At 47.9% G+C, this 16,797-nt stretch overlaps 1 protein-coding gene across 9 annotated transcripts in view; it reads left to right on the forward strand.

Annotated features, from left to right (window-relative positions):
- The window catches only part of RALGPS1 (Ral GEF with PH domain and SH3 binding motif 1), a 259,983-nt gene that overhangs the window by 71,941 nt on the left and 171,245 nt on the right, over nucleotides 1-16,797 (forward strand). For all 9 annotated transcript variants that reach the window (XM_064490524.1, XM_064490523.1, XM_064490526.1 and 6 more), the window contains one exon: nucleotides 14,577-14,660. In XM_064490524.1, the coding sequence (XP_064346594.1) occupies nucleotides 14,577-14,660 (84 nt within the window). The remainder of the gene's footprint in view (nucleotides 1-14,576; nucleotides 14,661-16,797) is intronic.

The following is a 16,797-nucleotide window of genomic DNA, read 5'->3' on the forward strand; positions in this document are numbered from 1 at the left end:
CTGTCTTCTCCACTGGAAGGCACATGCCACGTCCACTGCTCGGTCCCTGAGCCCTTGCACGGTGCCTGGCACGGGGAAGGCGCTTGGTGAGGACTGGCGGGAGTTGCTGGTTAGATGGGGCTGGAGACAGGTGAGGAGCTAGCCAGGCCTGCAGGGTGATGGGAGCCGTGGTCTCACTCCTTGTCCTACAAAAGGTGGTTTCACACCATCGGAGACTGTTGGCTCTGGTGTCTGAAAGGCTTCCTCACACTTTTAATTTACGTAAGTATCCCTGTACAGGCCAAACATTTGAAAGGTGATTTTTGTCTTAGCTTTTCGGGAGAGGAAACAGCCTTTCTGAAAGAGCCAGTCCTGCTGTCTGCTCGTGTGCTGGCCGCCCCAGCCACCACCAGACAGTTCAAACGTCACAGCAGCGCATCCCGTGTCCTCGGTCCTGCCGTGGAACCATTGCCGGAGCTGATCAGAAGTCTCCCCTGCTCTGTCCAGGGGCTTCAAGTTGCTTGTTTTCAAAAAGCAAGTTTTCTGGGGCTGTAGGAGAAGACTCAGTGTGACGTATTGAATAAAGCTCTTACTCTAATGAGTGAAGCCTCACCCTGCGGCCACCTCTGCAGCTGTGCCTTGCTCTGTACTGAAGTCCGGCCTGACGCGCCGGGGGTCAGGAGATGTCCTTAGGGTGGCATAGCCTTGAGCCCCTGTGCAACCTCCAAGCTCATCATTGTCCACAGCCACCACCATCCCCACCAACCTTTTCTGAGTGAAATCTGTCCACTCCCGGGCCCCCATCTGGTTACCTTACCTCATACCTCAGTCTCCCCTTGGAACCTTTCTGTACTGAAAGTTCAAGTTCTGGTGCCTGCCATTTACTGCCTAGATGAACTTGCATAAGTGACTTCATCTCTGTGAGCCTCTGTCTTGTCTGTAGAATGGAATGGTAAAGCCTACTTCATGGTCTGGCTCTGAGACTTAAGCAGAATAGGGTAGATGAAGGCATACTGTACGATGCCTCACGTGTAGGAAACATGCAGTAACTCGTACTTCTCTCCCTTCCCTGCCCTTTTCTTCGCTCTGTAACCCCTATCGTGCCATCCAGTTTGTAGACACTCCGTCAGTGTTATTCGAAATGTCTGTGAAAAATCATGGTAATAATGCTTGAGCCGGCTGACAGCACAGTGGTTAAGAGCTTAGGTTTTAGAGTCATGCAAACCTGGGTTTGAATCCCATTTCTGTCACTTACTTGCTGTGTGACCCTGGGCAAGTGAATTATCCTCTCTGAATCTCAATTTTGCTTGTGTGTAAACTAGGGGCAATAGTAGCCCTTGCTGGTGGAGGCTATTGTTGAAAGATTAAGGAGTGCACTGTAAGAAAAGCATTTAGCCTAGTGCCTGGTATGTATGGTAAGCAAGCTGTTAGCTGATGTGGTTATTGTTTTATTGTCATCATCATTATTATGATTATGGTTATACTCAGGCTGGAAGCAGGACCGAGCCCGGCTGGAAGGACCCTGCTCACCTCTCAGAGTGAGGAGGAGCCGTGGGGCTCACGGTTCGTTATCCCAGTATTTTCCCACTGTGTTCTCTCCCTGTCTGGTGAGATTTGGGGCCTCATGGTTTCGCTCCCAGCCTCCTTAAATGGGTCACAGGTGTCAGGTGGCCAGTGCTGCCTCTTTGGTGTCCACCCCCAATGTGCAGCCCTCAGAGACTGCCTTAGCTGGGCGCGTGGAGAGCGTGGGAGTGCTCCCTGTGTGCTATGGCTCTGTGTGCTGCGCTCGCTCCAGTGCCCCCCTGCCCGGACAGCGGGACAGCAGGACCATCACCCCTCCCTCCCTGCCCTGCTCCACCGGGTGCGCCTCTCCCCTACCTGATCCCCCTGGAATTTAACCCTGAATGCCTTTGAACGCCTTTTTTTCTCCTCTCTTTTTTTCTTTTCTTTTCTTTTTCCTCCCCTCTCTTCCCTTTCCCTCCCGTCCACTTTTCGTTCCCTTCCCTCCTCAAGCCTGGTTTGTTTTTTCTGTTCATCTGCCCCTAGCCTGCCTTCCCCCAGCTGTTTCCTGTCTCCTGCCTCCCCTGATTGTGGTGTCCACTCCACCTCTGGGGAACAGCGCAGGGTCCTGAAGCCCCCCACTCCTTCCTGACTGTGTCTCTCAGACTCAACCTCTCCACACCCCCTCAAAACACTTGGAAAGAAAGCCACTGAGGTCATGCTGTCTCCCGGGGCAGGTCTTACTTAATAGTGTTTTTATATAAAGCTACACATGTGACCTCTGCTTCTCTCAGACTCATGGAACAAGAGAACTGGGAGGATCTTAAAGACCATTGAGGGCCAGTGTATTTTACAGACAGGACACCGAGCCCCCCGGCTGGGAAGGACTCACCTAAAGTCTCAGAGGGATTGAGGGCACCACTGAGATTAGAATCCTGGAGAACTGGGTTAGAACTTGGGAAGACCCCATTAAAAACATGGAATTGCCAATGTGAGCTGCATGTGTCCTTCTCCATCTCTTTTGAATGTATTTCATTCCACCTGTAACTTGCATCCCTCTCACAGCTGCAGCTGGATGGATATACCTAACCCATCAGTGGCACACTCCGCCTCCCTTTGAGGGAGCAGGGGAGTGGAGGTGGGGACAGACCTTGAGTAACAGGGACATAAAGAACCCATTACTTGAGGTCAATCATGTGGGGGTTCATTGCCTGTTGTGTCTTCCTGTGTGTCCTGGGCTGACCTTCCTCTCTGGTTCTTAGCTGGCTGCCTTGGCTGCCCCTCACCCTGGCCCTGCCGATGGGGCTTCTTGGCTCATCTTCGGTTCTCCTGCCTGACCTCTCCTTTTCAAAAATTACATCTTATGTTTTGGTGTCATGCCTGTGTACACTGGTTAGAGCTGTGTTGTCCAAGATGGTGGCCGCAAGTGGCTACCAGGCACTCGAACTGTGCCTGGTCCAAATTGAGGTGTTCTGTAAGTGTGAAAAGCAGGCCAGATTTCAAAGGCTTAGTACAAAAAAAGACTATAAACTATCTCGTCAATAATTTTGTATATTTTATATTGATTCCAGGTTGAAAAGGTATTATTTTGGATATACTGAGTTAAATAAAATGAATTGTAAAAATTAACTTCATCGGGGTTTTTTCCCCCCTTTTTTAAAGTGGCTATTAGAAAATGGAAAATATGTGGCTTGCGTTGTATTTCTGTTGTCCAGCTCTGGATTATAGCTTCTCAACCAGGGACCCGTGGGAGGATTGAGCCTAATGCCTGAAGGCCCACTGTATGTACCAATGTCCAGTTCTTAGGAGAATGAAGAAAGTCACTCAAATCATTTTCTGTGTTCTGTAGTTCAGATAAGCAACCTTGTCGAGAAAGGCTGCACCACCTGTTGTTTCTGATTTTAATTCAAATTCCTGTAGTTTTCTTTTCATTATATAATGCTGGCTGTTGGTTTGAGATAATTACTAAGCTTCTAAGTTCTTTTTTTCTTTTTAAAATCCCATATGAATGTTGCATTTTGCTAATTACCTTTTCAGTGTCTGAGGAGGAACATAACACTTCTCTCTTCTTGGATTTATGGGTGTGCTGTTATTTTGTTAATAGTTTTCATAATATTAGTTTATTCTTATATTTCTTAGACAAACCTGCTGGGCCACGTAGATTCTTTCTCCCCCTTGTTCTGTATTTGTTAGGTGATAGGGTCTGGAGCTTCTTTCCCTCGCTTGTTCTGCTCTGGAATAAATTATTTAGCATAAGAATTAGGTGTTACTTAAACACCTACTTATGAGGTCTGACAGGACTCACTGGTAAAATCACGCAGCCCTGGAACCTTTGAGTTAACTTTTCCAGTTTCTGACGTGGTGTTTAGCATACTCACCAGACAGAAAAGTTTTAGTTGGCCAAAAGATGGAAGGCAGCACGAAGACTAGGTCAGAGGCGGCATCGCCCCATGAAGCAGGTACTTCCAGAAATTTCATTTTGTGTTCCCAGCAGTGTTCTGGACGACAGCAGTCTGTGAAGATCAGGATTAAGAAGCGTTGAATTGTGCTGAAGAAAAGTGTGATCACCAAATTTAAATTGCAGTGGAAACCGTGAGCAGCAAATTTGATACTGCAGAAAACCAAAGGAAAATTAAAAGACAAACTGAGATTTTCTCCCAGAACTCAGACAAAAAACAAAAGGAGACAAACCCAATGAATCATTTCTAGGACGTGTCATGTGTGTATCAGGAGTTCTATGAAAGGAGGGTGGAGAAAATTTATGTAACGTAGTAAAGACAAAGCCACAGGTACAGTGTGAGCTCCACTGAGACACACACACACACACACACACACACACACACACACACACACACACACACACACACACACACACACACACACACGCACACGCTCGCGCGCCTGCCCCTGCGCCTGTGAGTGGGGAGTGGCCTCTGTCCTGGGGACAGAGGTGCTCTGAGGCCAAGGGGCCAGGCTCCTGAGACCTACAGACCCAGACTTGAACCTTGGTTCTCACCTTGACCACATGTGGATTTGAGCAAATTGCTTGACCTCTTAAACTAAGCTTTCATGTCTTCGTCTGTAAAACGGGGCAATAATGCTATCTATCTGATAGGGTGGGTGTGAGAATTCAGTGAGCAATGGATAAATGTATGTAAAACCATTGACGTTGTGCCTGACACTTAGTACGCACTCAGTACGATTAGCTGTTGTTGTTATTGTGATTATTATTGATCAGATTGTGAACTCTGGCTTCTTTGGATGTTAGGGTAACGGGTGATTTAAATTCTCTTCTGTGGGCTTTCTGTATTGTTTAAGTTTTCTGTAATGAACATGTGCTAGGTCCCTTCTCAAAAAAACAAAGTGTATTCTTTTTAAAAACAGGACATCCGAATGATATTATTTGGATAAAACATTTCCAAAGAATACAGAGAAAGGGGATTGAGCACAGTCCCCAGGGTGGAGTGGGACACGAACGTGCGGCCCCATGGGCCTCATGAGGGCTCGGGAATCCGGGCTGTGCTGAGCTGTGGGCCACTCTCCGTTCTGTTCACCAGGGCCCTTCCTCTGTCACATGGATGGGGACTGTTCACAGGGTTGCAGCTGGCTGCTGCCCCGCGCGGACAGCTGGTTCTAATTGCGCAGAACTGCGCAGGACTAGGGCTGGAAAGGGGATGTTTGGGGAAGTTTGCATCATCTTCGTGACCCTAAATCTACTTATTTTCTGAGCAGATGGTAGTTTGAGGACTTGATGAAACAGTAGTGATGGCTGCTCTCTATGGCAATTCATAGATGACGCTGAGGAACGGCCAGTTGTCCCCTCGACTCAGGCAGACACCCTGACCCCGCAGAAGGCGCCCGCTCGTTCCCAGTGATCCCTCCCCCTCTGTGGTTGTCTAGCCAGGGGTTCTGAGGCCTTATGCAGGCCCTCGGATTCATTTCTCCCGGGCCTGCCTGCTCCTTCTCCACACAGCCCCTAGCAGGTGTTTCTTTCAATTACTAAAGTGAATTGCTCTCACATGAGAAAATTACATCGCCCATGTGTGAGATTACAGTACAAGCTAGACAGTGCAGCAGAGGCACGCGGATGGGTTTGGATCCACTCTGCCACCCTCGGCGTGCTGTCAGGGCAGTAAGACCTACCTAAAACACAGCACGAGGCTTTTGGAGCTACCTCTGCTCAATGGCTCCATAGCCTTCCCATCCCACTCAGAATAAACTCCAGCCCTTAGCTGCCCTCAAGGCCTCTCACCTTCTCTTTCCCACCCCTCCGCTCCCACTGGCCCCAAGCTGATGCCGGTCCGGCCTCACTGCCCACCATGTGCAGTCAGATTCCAGGGGCCTTCCCTACTGAGGGGCTTCATGCTCACACTTCCTTGGGCCTGAACCCTCTCCCCAGACCCTCGCGGAGCTTGCTGCGGACCTCGCTGCCAACCTCATTCGTGGTCTCCACTCCAGGGGCAGTCAGCCAGGCCTCCCCTCCGATATCCCAGTCCTTTGTCCGAGTTAACATTTTTTCAAAGGATTTATCATCATCTGACTTATTGTGAGTTTCTCATCTTTCTCCTTTCCTATAGAACATAAAAAGCAAGAGCATATTTGGTTCGTTGCTGTGTTTCATAAAACATACTTTAACTCTGGTAAACAAGTGAACGGAGATGTGGTCTGTGAACTGTCCACTACTGCCATCCCTTCCTTGTCTCCTCTTCTTTCATTGCTCCCTTCTCACCCTTTCCTCTTTCTTCTTTTTTCCATCCTCCCCCTTTCCTCCTCCTCCCCCTCCTCCTTCTTCTCCTTCATCATCATCATCATTGTCGTCATCATCCAAGGAAGAGTTAAAGACCCCTCAGCCCACTGACAGTCACTCGGAAGGCTTGGATGGAGGAAATGTCTTTCAGGGCTTCAACCTTGGGAAATAAAGCAGAAAAGTGCAGTTGCCCTTTGTTATCTTGAGTTTTGGTGATTTGTGTTCATGTCTGTCTCCCCTACTGGCCAAACTGAGCTCCTCGAGGCCTTGGCTGGCGGCCCTGGAACCTCTCCATCACAGGGCCGGGCGCTCAGTTGGCCCTCTCTGCCTTCCCTTCTTCCTGCTCCCTTCCTTTCTTTCTTCCATCCTTGCCTTCTTTTGCCTTTCCTCTTTCCCTTTATGTTTCCTTTCATTTTCCATTACAGCTGGTTTTGTTCCAGTGAGGATTTAAGGCAGCTCCCTGCAGGACCCCCTCCGTGGAGCTCTCCTGACTCCCTAGTTAGCTGCTCCTTCCTCCGCGCTTCACTTGGTCAAAGCCCTGATGCCTCTCTGTAGGACAGGTGTGTTTCCTGAAGGTCCTGCTGGTCATGCTTTTCACGTGCTTACTCCATTAGAAGATATGGAAGCATCTAGTGGTCATGTGAAAACTACCCATTATTTATGTTGACACATTTATGTTATAAATGTTGACACTGACAGGTTTTAAACAGGTTATGACATTAAAAAAATTTCATATGTTTTCAAGTATTTACTCAATTGTTAAAGTTTAATTTTAGAAGGTTTACAGTGTGTGATATTGTAATATGTCACCTATTAAAATTTATTCAAAGTAATCCCATACATGATATTCAAATAGTACAGAAGAGCTTATGAAGAAAGGCTTTGATCCCTTACCCCAGGCCCCTCCCCAGAGGCTTTTTCCTCTACTGGTTATTTTTGGAGCTTTATGTGGTGTGCTGAAACCTCTATTTCTTGTTTCATCAGTTTTGTATAGTGTCTCTTGACAGCCCACTTCCTCTGCTTTTCCTCCCCCTCCCCACTTGCCGCCTTCTGTCAGCTGTACTTTTACACTGTCAAATTAATTAAATGAACATTCTGACGTTTTGCAGCTATACCAACTGCTTCACTTTTCCTTAGACTGACTCTGAAAGTTGAAAACCAGCAAACGGCCTTCATTATTAGAGCTGTGCAAGCGTCGTCCAGTGCCAGGGTAGCATTTCATCCTCTAGTGACCCTGGGCCATTCAGGACACAGTGTGCCTCTCAGCAAGGACCCACGGATTCTCTTTTCTTTTAATTCATCAACTGCTTAATATGGGGGAAAAATATATAAAATATTTAAAGTATACAACTATTAAAATATATGATATTTAAATATTTAAAATACAGATTATTTAAATGCACATATACTATTGAAATGCATATATAACATTTAAATATATACCGACAGAAATTTATTTTTTTGTAATTCCTGGAGATTAATAATTCCTTTTTTTCTGTCATCATTTGCCCTCATCGTATCCTCAACCATTTTCAAGTTTTTATTATATTTTTATTGCTCTCATATTTTTAATTGTATTAATTTTTTTTCCCCAGAGACTTCCCTTCGGGGGCCCTTGCCCTAATCCCATTTAAACTGCTTGTTCTTTAGTCTTTTCATACAACTGCTGTTACTGTCCTTCCCTTCACGGACCTAGGTGCTTGGACTGTTTCTTTTCCTTTTTTTTCTCATGTGTGTATTGAGGTTTAATTTTACCCAGTAAAATTCACTCGTTTTAGTGAACAGTGTGGAGAGTTTTGATACATGTATACTGTGGTCCTCTCTCTATCCTCGGGGGAAACATTCCGAGACCCGCAGTGGATGCCTGAAACCACAGGCAGTGCCGAGCCCTGGAACAGCACAGGGGTTAGGGCCACTGACCCTCCATGCAGTCGAAAACTGGGTGTAACTTACAGCTGGTCCTCCTTGTACACGGTTCCTCTGTTCCTGAGGGTCTGCACCTGAGGGTTCAGCCGGCTGTGGATCACGTGCCACTGTCGTCTTACTATTGACACCGCTACGTTATCGGTGGACCCGTGCTGTTCAGACTCGTGTTGTTCAAAGGTTAACTGTACAGTGTTTTTTCCTATACTACACACTTATTTAGGATAAAGTTTAATTTATAAATTAGGCACAGTAAGAGGTTAACAACAGTAACTAATAATAAAATAGAACAATTATAACAATATGCTGTAATAAAAGTTATATGAATGTGGTCTCTCCCTCAAAATATCTCATTGTACAAATTTAATGCCTTTTTCATCTTAACTTATCATACACTGTGGCTGTAACTTTTGCAGTTTGAGGTGCAACAGCAAAACTAGCATGGATTTCTTTCTTCTCCACAATTTCACGGATAGAAGAGTCATTCTTACTGTAGATCTTAGCAACCTCCGCATACAATTTTCTCTTTCATTATTAAGAACTTTCACCTTTTCCTTCAAAGGAGGCACTTTACAGTTTCTCTTTGGTGTGTTCCTAACTGCCAGCATCACTACTCTTGCGCTTTGGGGCCATTATTAAGTAGAAGGGTTACTTGAACACAGGCACTGTGAACATCACAACAGTCAGTCTAATAACTAAGACGGCTACTTAGTGACTAATGGGCAGGACACATTGGACAAAGGGATGCTTCACATCCTGAGCTGGACAGAGTGGAAGGGTGTGAGATTTTATCATGCTTCAGAACTGTGCACAATTTAAAACTTACACATTGTTTATTTCTGGACTTTTCCATTTAATATGTTCAGACCTCAGTTGACTGCAGCTTATAGAAACCATGGAAAGCAAAACTGCAGCTAAGGTGGGCAGGACCACTGTGCTTTCACGGAACCACCGCGATCCAATCCAGAGCGAAAACTGGTCTAGCACCTCCGAACTTCCCTGTTCCCCGTTGTAGTCAGGCTGCCTCCTGGCCCTAGTCTCTGGCAGCCAGTGGTCTGATTTCTGTCCCTGTAGTTTTTACCTTTCTCAGAATGTCATAAAAATGGAATCCTCTAATATTTTTGTGTCTGGTTCCTTTCACTTAGCATAAAGCTTTTGACGTTTATCTGTGTTGGTGCCTGTCTCCATAGTTCATTCCTTTTTATTGCTGAGTAGTGTTTGATTGTGTGGATGGATCACAGTTGTTTGTCCCTGCACCAATTGATGAAAATCTGAGTGGTTTCCAGTTTGGGGAAGTTGAGAATGAAGCTGCCGTAAATACACGCACTTGGTTTTTTGTGTGGACAAGTGTTTGCATTAGTGAGAATTGTTGGGTTACTTGGAAGTGTATGCTTAACATTAAAAGAAACTGCCAAACTGCTCTCCCAGATGGCTCTGCCATTTTGCAGACCCAGCAGTGAGGTATGAGAGCTAAGAAAAGCCTTATCTCTTAGTCAGACCCCACCGCCAACCCCAGAACTGGTGTTCTCTCCCCACTGCCTCAGTGTGTCATCCATTCCCTGGGCTGTTTTTAGGGCTCCTTTGACTAAGTGTGCGACTGTCCCACTAGTTCTTCTGAAGATTGTTCCACACGGTAGGATGGGAGGAACAGGGAGAAACATGGAGGGAGGAAGAAGGAAAAGAGGTTGCCATTGAGCAAAATGGTGATGTGGTGTTGCCGACTGGGCCAGCCTGGTGTGACCCCTAAGGTCAGATTTAGTGAGCTGTCCTCGAGGTGGTGCATTTTCCCTGTGGACATGGATTTGGAAAATACTGCAGTTAGAATTAAGCACGTGTGGAAGGGCCCCGTGCAGCTGCCTGTGGCTCCGTGGCTTAAATTCTGCAGGGGTCTTCAGGAAGGACTTGTCCCAATCCCCAGATCTCCTCTTCCAAGGCCTTACCTCTTTGACCCCAGGCACAGTCAGGGTCAGGCCTTTCTCGGGCCACCTCAAGGCATCTGACTCCCAAAACCCTAAGCACAAAGCTGGCAGCTGGTGGCCAGAGAAGCTTCGAGGGTGAGCTGAAACCAGTGTTGGTGCTTGCTGCCACCTGGGAATGCTTGCAGTTGGGGTGCTAAGACAAAGTTGACTTTACATTAATTAGGGATTTTTTTCCATAGACAGTTTCTTTGTAAGAAACACCCTCCTTTGTCAGACCAAATGCCTAAAGAATCTCATGTCATTAGGTGTTTTTTATTTAAGGCAGCTGCTCAGATACCCCTTTGATTCTGGGCCTGCTGATTTTGAGGTGCCTGCGGGTGGCTAACGAAGGTGCGGTCAGGAAGTGGCGAATATCCAGGCTGGAGCTGAGGAGAGAAACCTGGGCTGGACATAGCACGTGGTTGAAGCCGTGGCAGTGAACGTGATCTTCCAGGAAGGGATGTCGACTCGGAGAATGGAGAAGACCCTGGACAGGTTTAGGTGGGGTCTGGTGGGGTATGTATCAGAAAAGAACAGAGCAACTGGAAAAATACGACTGGGAATGGGGGCCTGAGAGGTGAGTAGATAACCAGGAGAACCAGGGCCAAGGGGCAAGGACAGAGCAGCGGCCGAGCCGGGAGGCTGTCACTGGTTGAGAGAAGGGCCGTGCCAGCGGAGCAGGGAGCCAAGGACGGGAAGCGAACTGAAACAGGGATGGATGACCATTTCAAGAAATTGGCTTGGAAGGAGAGGAAAGCGAGTGAGCAGGAGCTGGAGGAGACGGGAGGCCCGGAGAAGATGGCTTTTATTATCGCTACATGGTTGTCGTTGTTATATCTCCATTGTAGTATTGATGGGAGAGGCTGATGCACATTAGAATGTCAGCAGGAGGAAACTGGAGAGGAGGTTAAAGATACAGAACGTGAAAGGGCACCAGAGCGAGGCTTCTGGACGGGGAAAGGGGAGGGAGACGGAGCCCAGGCGAGTGGGTTCTGGGAGGGCAGGGCTTCTCTTCCATTAAAGCCAGGGGAAGGGAGAGGAGGCAGGTGAATTTGAACATTTAGTGGCAGAAAGTTGTCTTTTCACAGCTTCTGTGTTCCCCTTGATGAACCTGGGGAACAGCCACATGACAGAGTAGAGGTCCCAGAAGAAGCTGGCAAAGGGCCGTACGCGTTTTTACTGTCCTTTCACGTCCAGTGACCTAAGCAGAGAGCTCAGAGCCTAAGACAGCCTGGGTGAGACCAGGGCCCCAGCGCAGCCCGGGAGCAGCCGCCTGGTTCGCCAGCGTGCGGGCTACCAGGGCCTTACCCGCCTCAGCCCAACCCCTTGTCTCCCTTCTAGAGCCGGCCCTGTCTCCTCTGGTCAACTTTAACTTAGTTACGCTTAAATCAGTTCCATAGCGTGGACCTTTTTTAGGCATTAGTGACTGGAGGAGAGTGTTCTCTTACTTCACATTTTCCAAACCCACTTCACACAGATGGAATCTCTTGTATTCCTCTAAGGCCAAACACTGAAGGGGAACAGTGCCAAGGAGGCTGGGCCCGGGACTTGTTTAGTGCCGTTGTTATGGTCTCATTTCTTTTGACATCTTGATAAATCTTTCTGCACTGGATTTGGGAGATTTCAATGCTGAGGAATGCTCATACCCCGTTCATTCAACAAATGCTGCCTGGCACCTGCTGTGAGCCAGGCCTGTGTCCTGCATGTCACCTCCTTTGTCAGGCTTCATCTCTCTTGGTCTCTGGCACAAATCTGCAGTGTTAGCTTTAGCATCCCTGTTTTCCTCAGCGATGAAACCGATGCCGAGGGAGGGGTCACCCAGGAAGTGAGTGCCAGGGTTGGGATTTGGAACAGGTCTTTTGGCTGGAAATCCTTTGCTCCTTCCGTTTTATCAAGGAACCTCTCAAGCTTACTGCTTTACTCTGTTGAGATTTTAATTTTAAATGTTACATGTGCGAAAGGGTCCTTAGGAAATTGTCAAAACCAAGAATTGCACATACAGTTTTTGAATCAGGGTCTTAGAAATGTTCAAATCAAATAAATTTGGGGCAGATGTTTTAAGTATCTGCTTTTGGTTACTGCCTGAGTGACATCGGCGGAGTGAAACAGAAGTAATAATAGATTTTGTTAATAATTCAAGACAGCAACGAGAGTGTGGTGTGGGAGAAAGAAGGGCGTGTTTGGAGTTAGAGTGGAGTCTGAGAGCAGCGTGACCCTGGGAGGAGGAAGGGAATAGCCTTTATCAAGCACTTGTCATGTGCCAGGTGCTCTGTGTGTGTGCTCTAATCTTGCTTGACTGTTGTAACGAGCTTCACAGGTAAATACAGTATCATACCCATTTTAAGATGAGAAAATTGAGGTTCTGAGAACATAAGCATCACACAGCTGGTGTGTGGACAGCAGAATCTGGCCCGGGTCTGTCTGTCTGTAAGGTCCACCCTGCTCCCTTTCAGGATGCCTTCCTAAGTTACTTACGGTGTGGAACTGAGACCCAAACTCTGCATTACATGAACACGTTCCCATATGTGCACACACCACACATGCACATACACACACATGCGGATATGAAGATAACTTCTGCTGTTTACTGAAGAATTCAGGGAATAACAAATGGAGCAATTATCAGCCAGAAATTGGGCAACAACCATGCCTCAGTCCTTGAACTTGGGTTTTACGGATTCTCCTTCATATCAGATTATAACCCGTACGTTTCCAGGACTGGCTTTGGGATCCACAGAGGAGAGAGGCTCTTGTCCTCACACTCACACTTCGAAAGGGCAGTAATATACATTTGCAAGCTGATTAAAGTATGTGATCTAAGGTGGGGTGGAAGGAGTCCATGGAACTGAGGCAGGTCAAAAACACATTTGAAAAGAAACTGGAATACACATTTCAGAACAGGGAGAATCATGGTAAATGGGTGAATTCTGAAGATCAAAGACATTCACGCCTACTTGTGAAGAGAAGTGGAGTTGAAGTATTCATTCAAGAGGGTGAAGAGTCCTGAGCCCTTTCCTTCTTTATTGAAGCAGGTGTGGTGAGAATTACACGAGACAAGTGAAGCTCCCTGCCCCGCACCCACCCAACATGGGGGGATTCTGGGTAAATGGTGCATTAGTTAATATCGTTGTCATTCCTGTTACTTGGGGGTCTAAATTGTGAGGGTAAGAAGGACTTGGCAGGGTCAAGGATGGCTGTGTTTTTTCACGTGGGTGACTGGGAGGACAGCGGTGCCATTTATAAAAGTGAGGCTGCCAGGAAGAGGAGCTGTGTTTCTTAGCTCCTGGTTGGTTCCCCAGTGCTCCCAAGTCCAGGTCATTCACCTTGTATCCAGAGCTGCCCACTGCCTGCAGCCGCCTGCCCACAAGTGCTGTCAGTGACTTAGAGTTGGGTCCTGAGCTGTACTTGAAGGGCACGGCACTTCTGATGTAACTGCTCAGCCAGCGGGTTTGTCTTTGGCCATTCCCACAGCATCCCCAGCCTTCCTTGTAGACCCCTGGTCTGCGTCTGTTCCAGCTGGTGGGCAGCTGACTCTCACTAAGACCTTATAAAAGTTCCAGATGTGGGGCAAAAATTAGTGTTATTAAAAATGCAGAGGCCTGATGTGAATTAAAAGGAGGCCTTGTAACTTAGGGGTAGAGAACTTTAGAATCTACCACCTTTTCTCCATTCTCTGCCAGGGGTCCCCAGGGCACAAGCTGGAATGCTGGACATCTGGTTAATGGCTTTTCCTTGGTCCTTTTGTGTACTACCCCCAAGTAATCTCATTAGATTACTCCTGTTCTCTCCCTTGGCTAGGAACTAGTCTCACTGAGAGCTAAAATTTAGGTAATTTGATTCTTCAAATTATAATGCTAAACCTGCTGGAAAGGAAGAGACAGGCTCCTGAAGAAGGTATTGAAGGGGCCTCTCTCCTCCTGCCCCCTTTCGGTTATAAGAGAGTTGGAAGGGGCCAACTTCGGGAAGGAATCTGAGGTCATCCCAGAAGCTTCTCTGATCCCAGTGAGCTTGGACCGGGACATTGCCTGATTCCAGGAATGGAGGATGTCACTTGGCCAATGAAATCTGAGAATCTTCAGCTAGATTTTAATTTTAAGTGAGCCTAGGGGATGCGTCTTGCTTGTTAAAACATTATATCCTTTCTCAGACACTTTGCATTAAGAAGGGACTTCTGGTCCCGAGGAGCTGGCAGAGTGGGGCTGAGAATATTTTGGCACAGAAGCGGTGGCCAGGGTGGTGGAGGAAAGTACCCTGCTTCTCACCCTCACCTCTGGGGACCCCAGGATGCACCTCCACCTGCAGACCTGGCCCTCTTCTCCAGAGAAGGAGGAGAATCTCTCCCACCCTGCTGAGGACATGGATGAAAAGGCTTCAGCCCTTCCCCACCTGTGTCCGCATTCCAGTTAGATGCCCCGCTGTATCTGCATCCCTGTTAGAATCGCTGTTGAAATTCACTCTGTGCTTCCTAGGAACTAGCCAGCTGTGGATGGAGTAAGAAGGAGAAACATAGTCTCGCTCCCAACGTCGTGGCCTTTACCCGGAGGTTTAACCAGGTAAGAACACCCCTTGCATGTGCCTGTCCAGATAGCAGTCTGTTGTCCCCTGTAGGCTCGGAGCCCCTCCAGGCTTCAGTCTCAGGCACCTGGCTCCAGGTTCAAACCCTCTTCCTGAAAACCCTCTACCCCCTTATCCCTGCCTGTGCCATCACAGTCCTTTTTCACACAGCAGGTGAAACTGAACGCATCTTTCTTGTGTTTAAATCATTTCAGTGGCTTCCAGTTTCACTTAAGCTAGGTTCAGGCACCTTAATTTGCCCTGCAAGGTCCTGCACAGTGGATCTGGCTTCTGTCCACTCCTCCAGCCTCATCCCTTTTCCTCCCCCACTACTCTGTGGGCTTCAGCCATCCTGGCCTTCCACCTCTTTCCTGCTGCATCGTATCTCAGGTCCATCAGATTCCCATTCATGCTGTCCTCTCAGCTCAGAATTCTTTGTTCTTGTTCAGCTCCCAACCAAATCTCAGCCTGAATGTCACTTTCTCTAGGAGTCTTCAGTGAATCCTCAGCCTGTGTAAGGTCCCCCTGTAGTATGTTCCCTCATTGCACCCTGTGCTTCTCCGTGTGGTCCTTTCCCCATCTGTCCTCATTCTGTGTATCTTCCTTGCCATCTGTGGGCTCCCTGAGGGCAGGAACCGATCTTGTTCATCACTGAGTCCCCCACCACCTTGCCCAGCGTCAGGCACATAATAGAGCTTCTGTAAATACATGTAGAATGAATGAATGAGGTACTCAGGAAACACTTCTTGAATTGAATTTCTTTGAACTCCTGGTGGCCTGGTCATTGGCCGCATGCATGCTACTGCAGTCCGACTTGGTCTAATCAGAACCTTTGCTCCAGCATGAAGATCTGCATCCCCACTTAAAGGAATGATACTGGGGACTTGGACCAACTGAGGAGGGGGGGCTTCTGATTGCTCAGCCAGACCTGCCAGCACGTGATCTTCAGTAGGAAGTGCCCTGCAAGACTCCCTGTGAATAGACCAGGCCTCCACTTGAGGCTTTTGACAGCTTTTCCTCTATCTTCTTGTTTTTCTGATTTCAAACGAGGGTAGTGGCCCAGAGGTCGCACAGTGTATGTGACTGGACCTCCGGGTGTTGGGCCTCGGCTGCCTTTGGGCCTTCCTCCAGCTGGGCCTTCCCTCTCGGAAATGCCGGGGCCTGTGCCTCCCCATTACTCAGCTCTCTGCAGGCGTCTCCAGCCTCGGCTACCACTCCGAGAGGCACCAGCTTGTAGTCTGACAATCAGGGCCAGAGTTAGCATTATTGTTGTTTTATGAGATACAGTAGGAACTAAGGAAGGTCTAGATAGATCTGTGGTAGGGACTGCACACCGTTTGTTTCGACAAGAGAAATTCTGAAGCCTTTTTTTTTGTCTTTTCAAAATCTTTTCCTTTTCAACTGAGCTTAGTCCTTTAAAAAAAACCAGATGTGTACACACTGTCAGGGGATTCATAGTTTCCTTAGCAAAACTATTTGACCGGGAGCCAGCTCAGTCCCACCTCTGACCAGCCGCAGAGCTCCCGGAGGGGGGCCACTGGGGGCTCTGATGTAATCTGCTTTGCACGCGGAGGCCAGGTCAGCTTGGCAGAGGGCAGCGCAGCGTGTTCTGCGAACAATTGCATTGTGTCCAGCTCAAACCAAGAGGGTGAAGCAAGCCAGAAGTGAAGTTGCATTTTCCCAAACAGACTCTCTGAGAAATGGTCTTCCTGCTGCCCTGTCAGCCACTCAGAGGGCAGTTCCCGGACATGGCCTTGGTAGTTCTGGTGGCCAGCAGCCAGGCTGTCAGCCACTGGGGCTGCTTTTCCTGAGATGAGCTGATTGGCATCCCTTCCTGGTGGACTTTCACATGTGACAATAAGGCTGCTCGTCAGACTCCAGATACAGACAAGCAGGTCACTTACCTTTCTGAGCTTCAGTTTCCTTACCTGTAAATGAGAACAAAAACAGCACTCACCTTGCACGGTTGTTATGAAAGCTAAATGGAATGATACAGAAAGAGCTCTTAGCAGTGTCTGGCATGTAGTAGGCATCCAAACATTTTTGAGGGGAAAAAGGGAGAATGTGAAGGTCAGCTGATTGGAGGGAGGTTGCCAGGGGACTTGAGGCTCCTTGTGGCCACACCAGAAACTCAGC

The sequence above is a fragment of the Camelus dromedarius genome, chromosome 10 (assembly GCF_036321535.1).
Source record: "Camelus dromedarius isolate mCamDro1 chromosome 10, mCamDro1.pat, whole genome shotgun sequence".
NCBI classification, from domain to species: Eukaryota; Metazoa; Chordata; class Mammalia; order Artiodactyla; family Camelidae; genus Camelus; species Camelus dromedarius.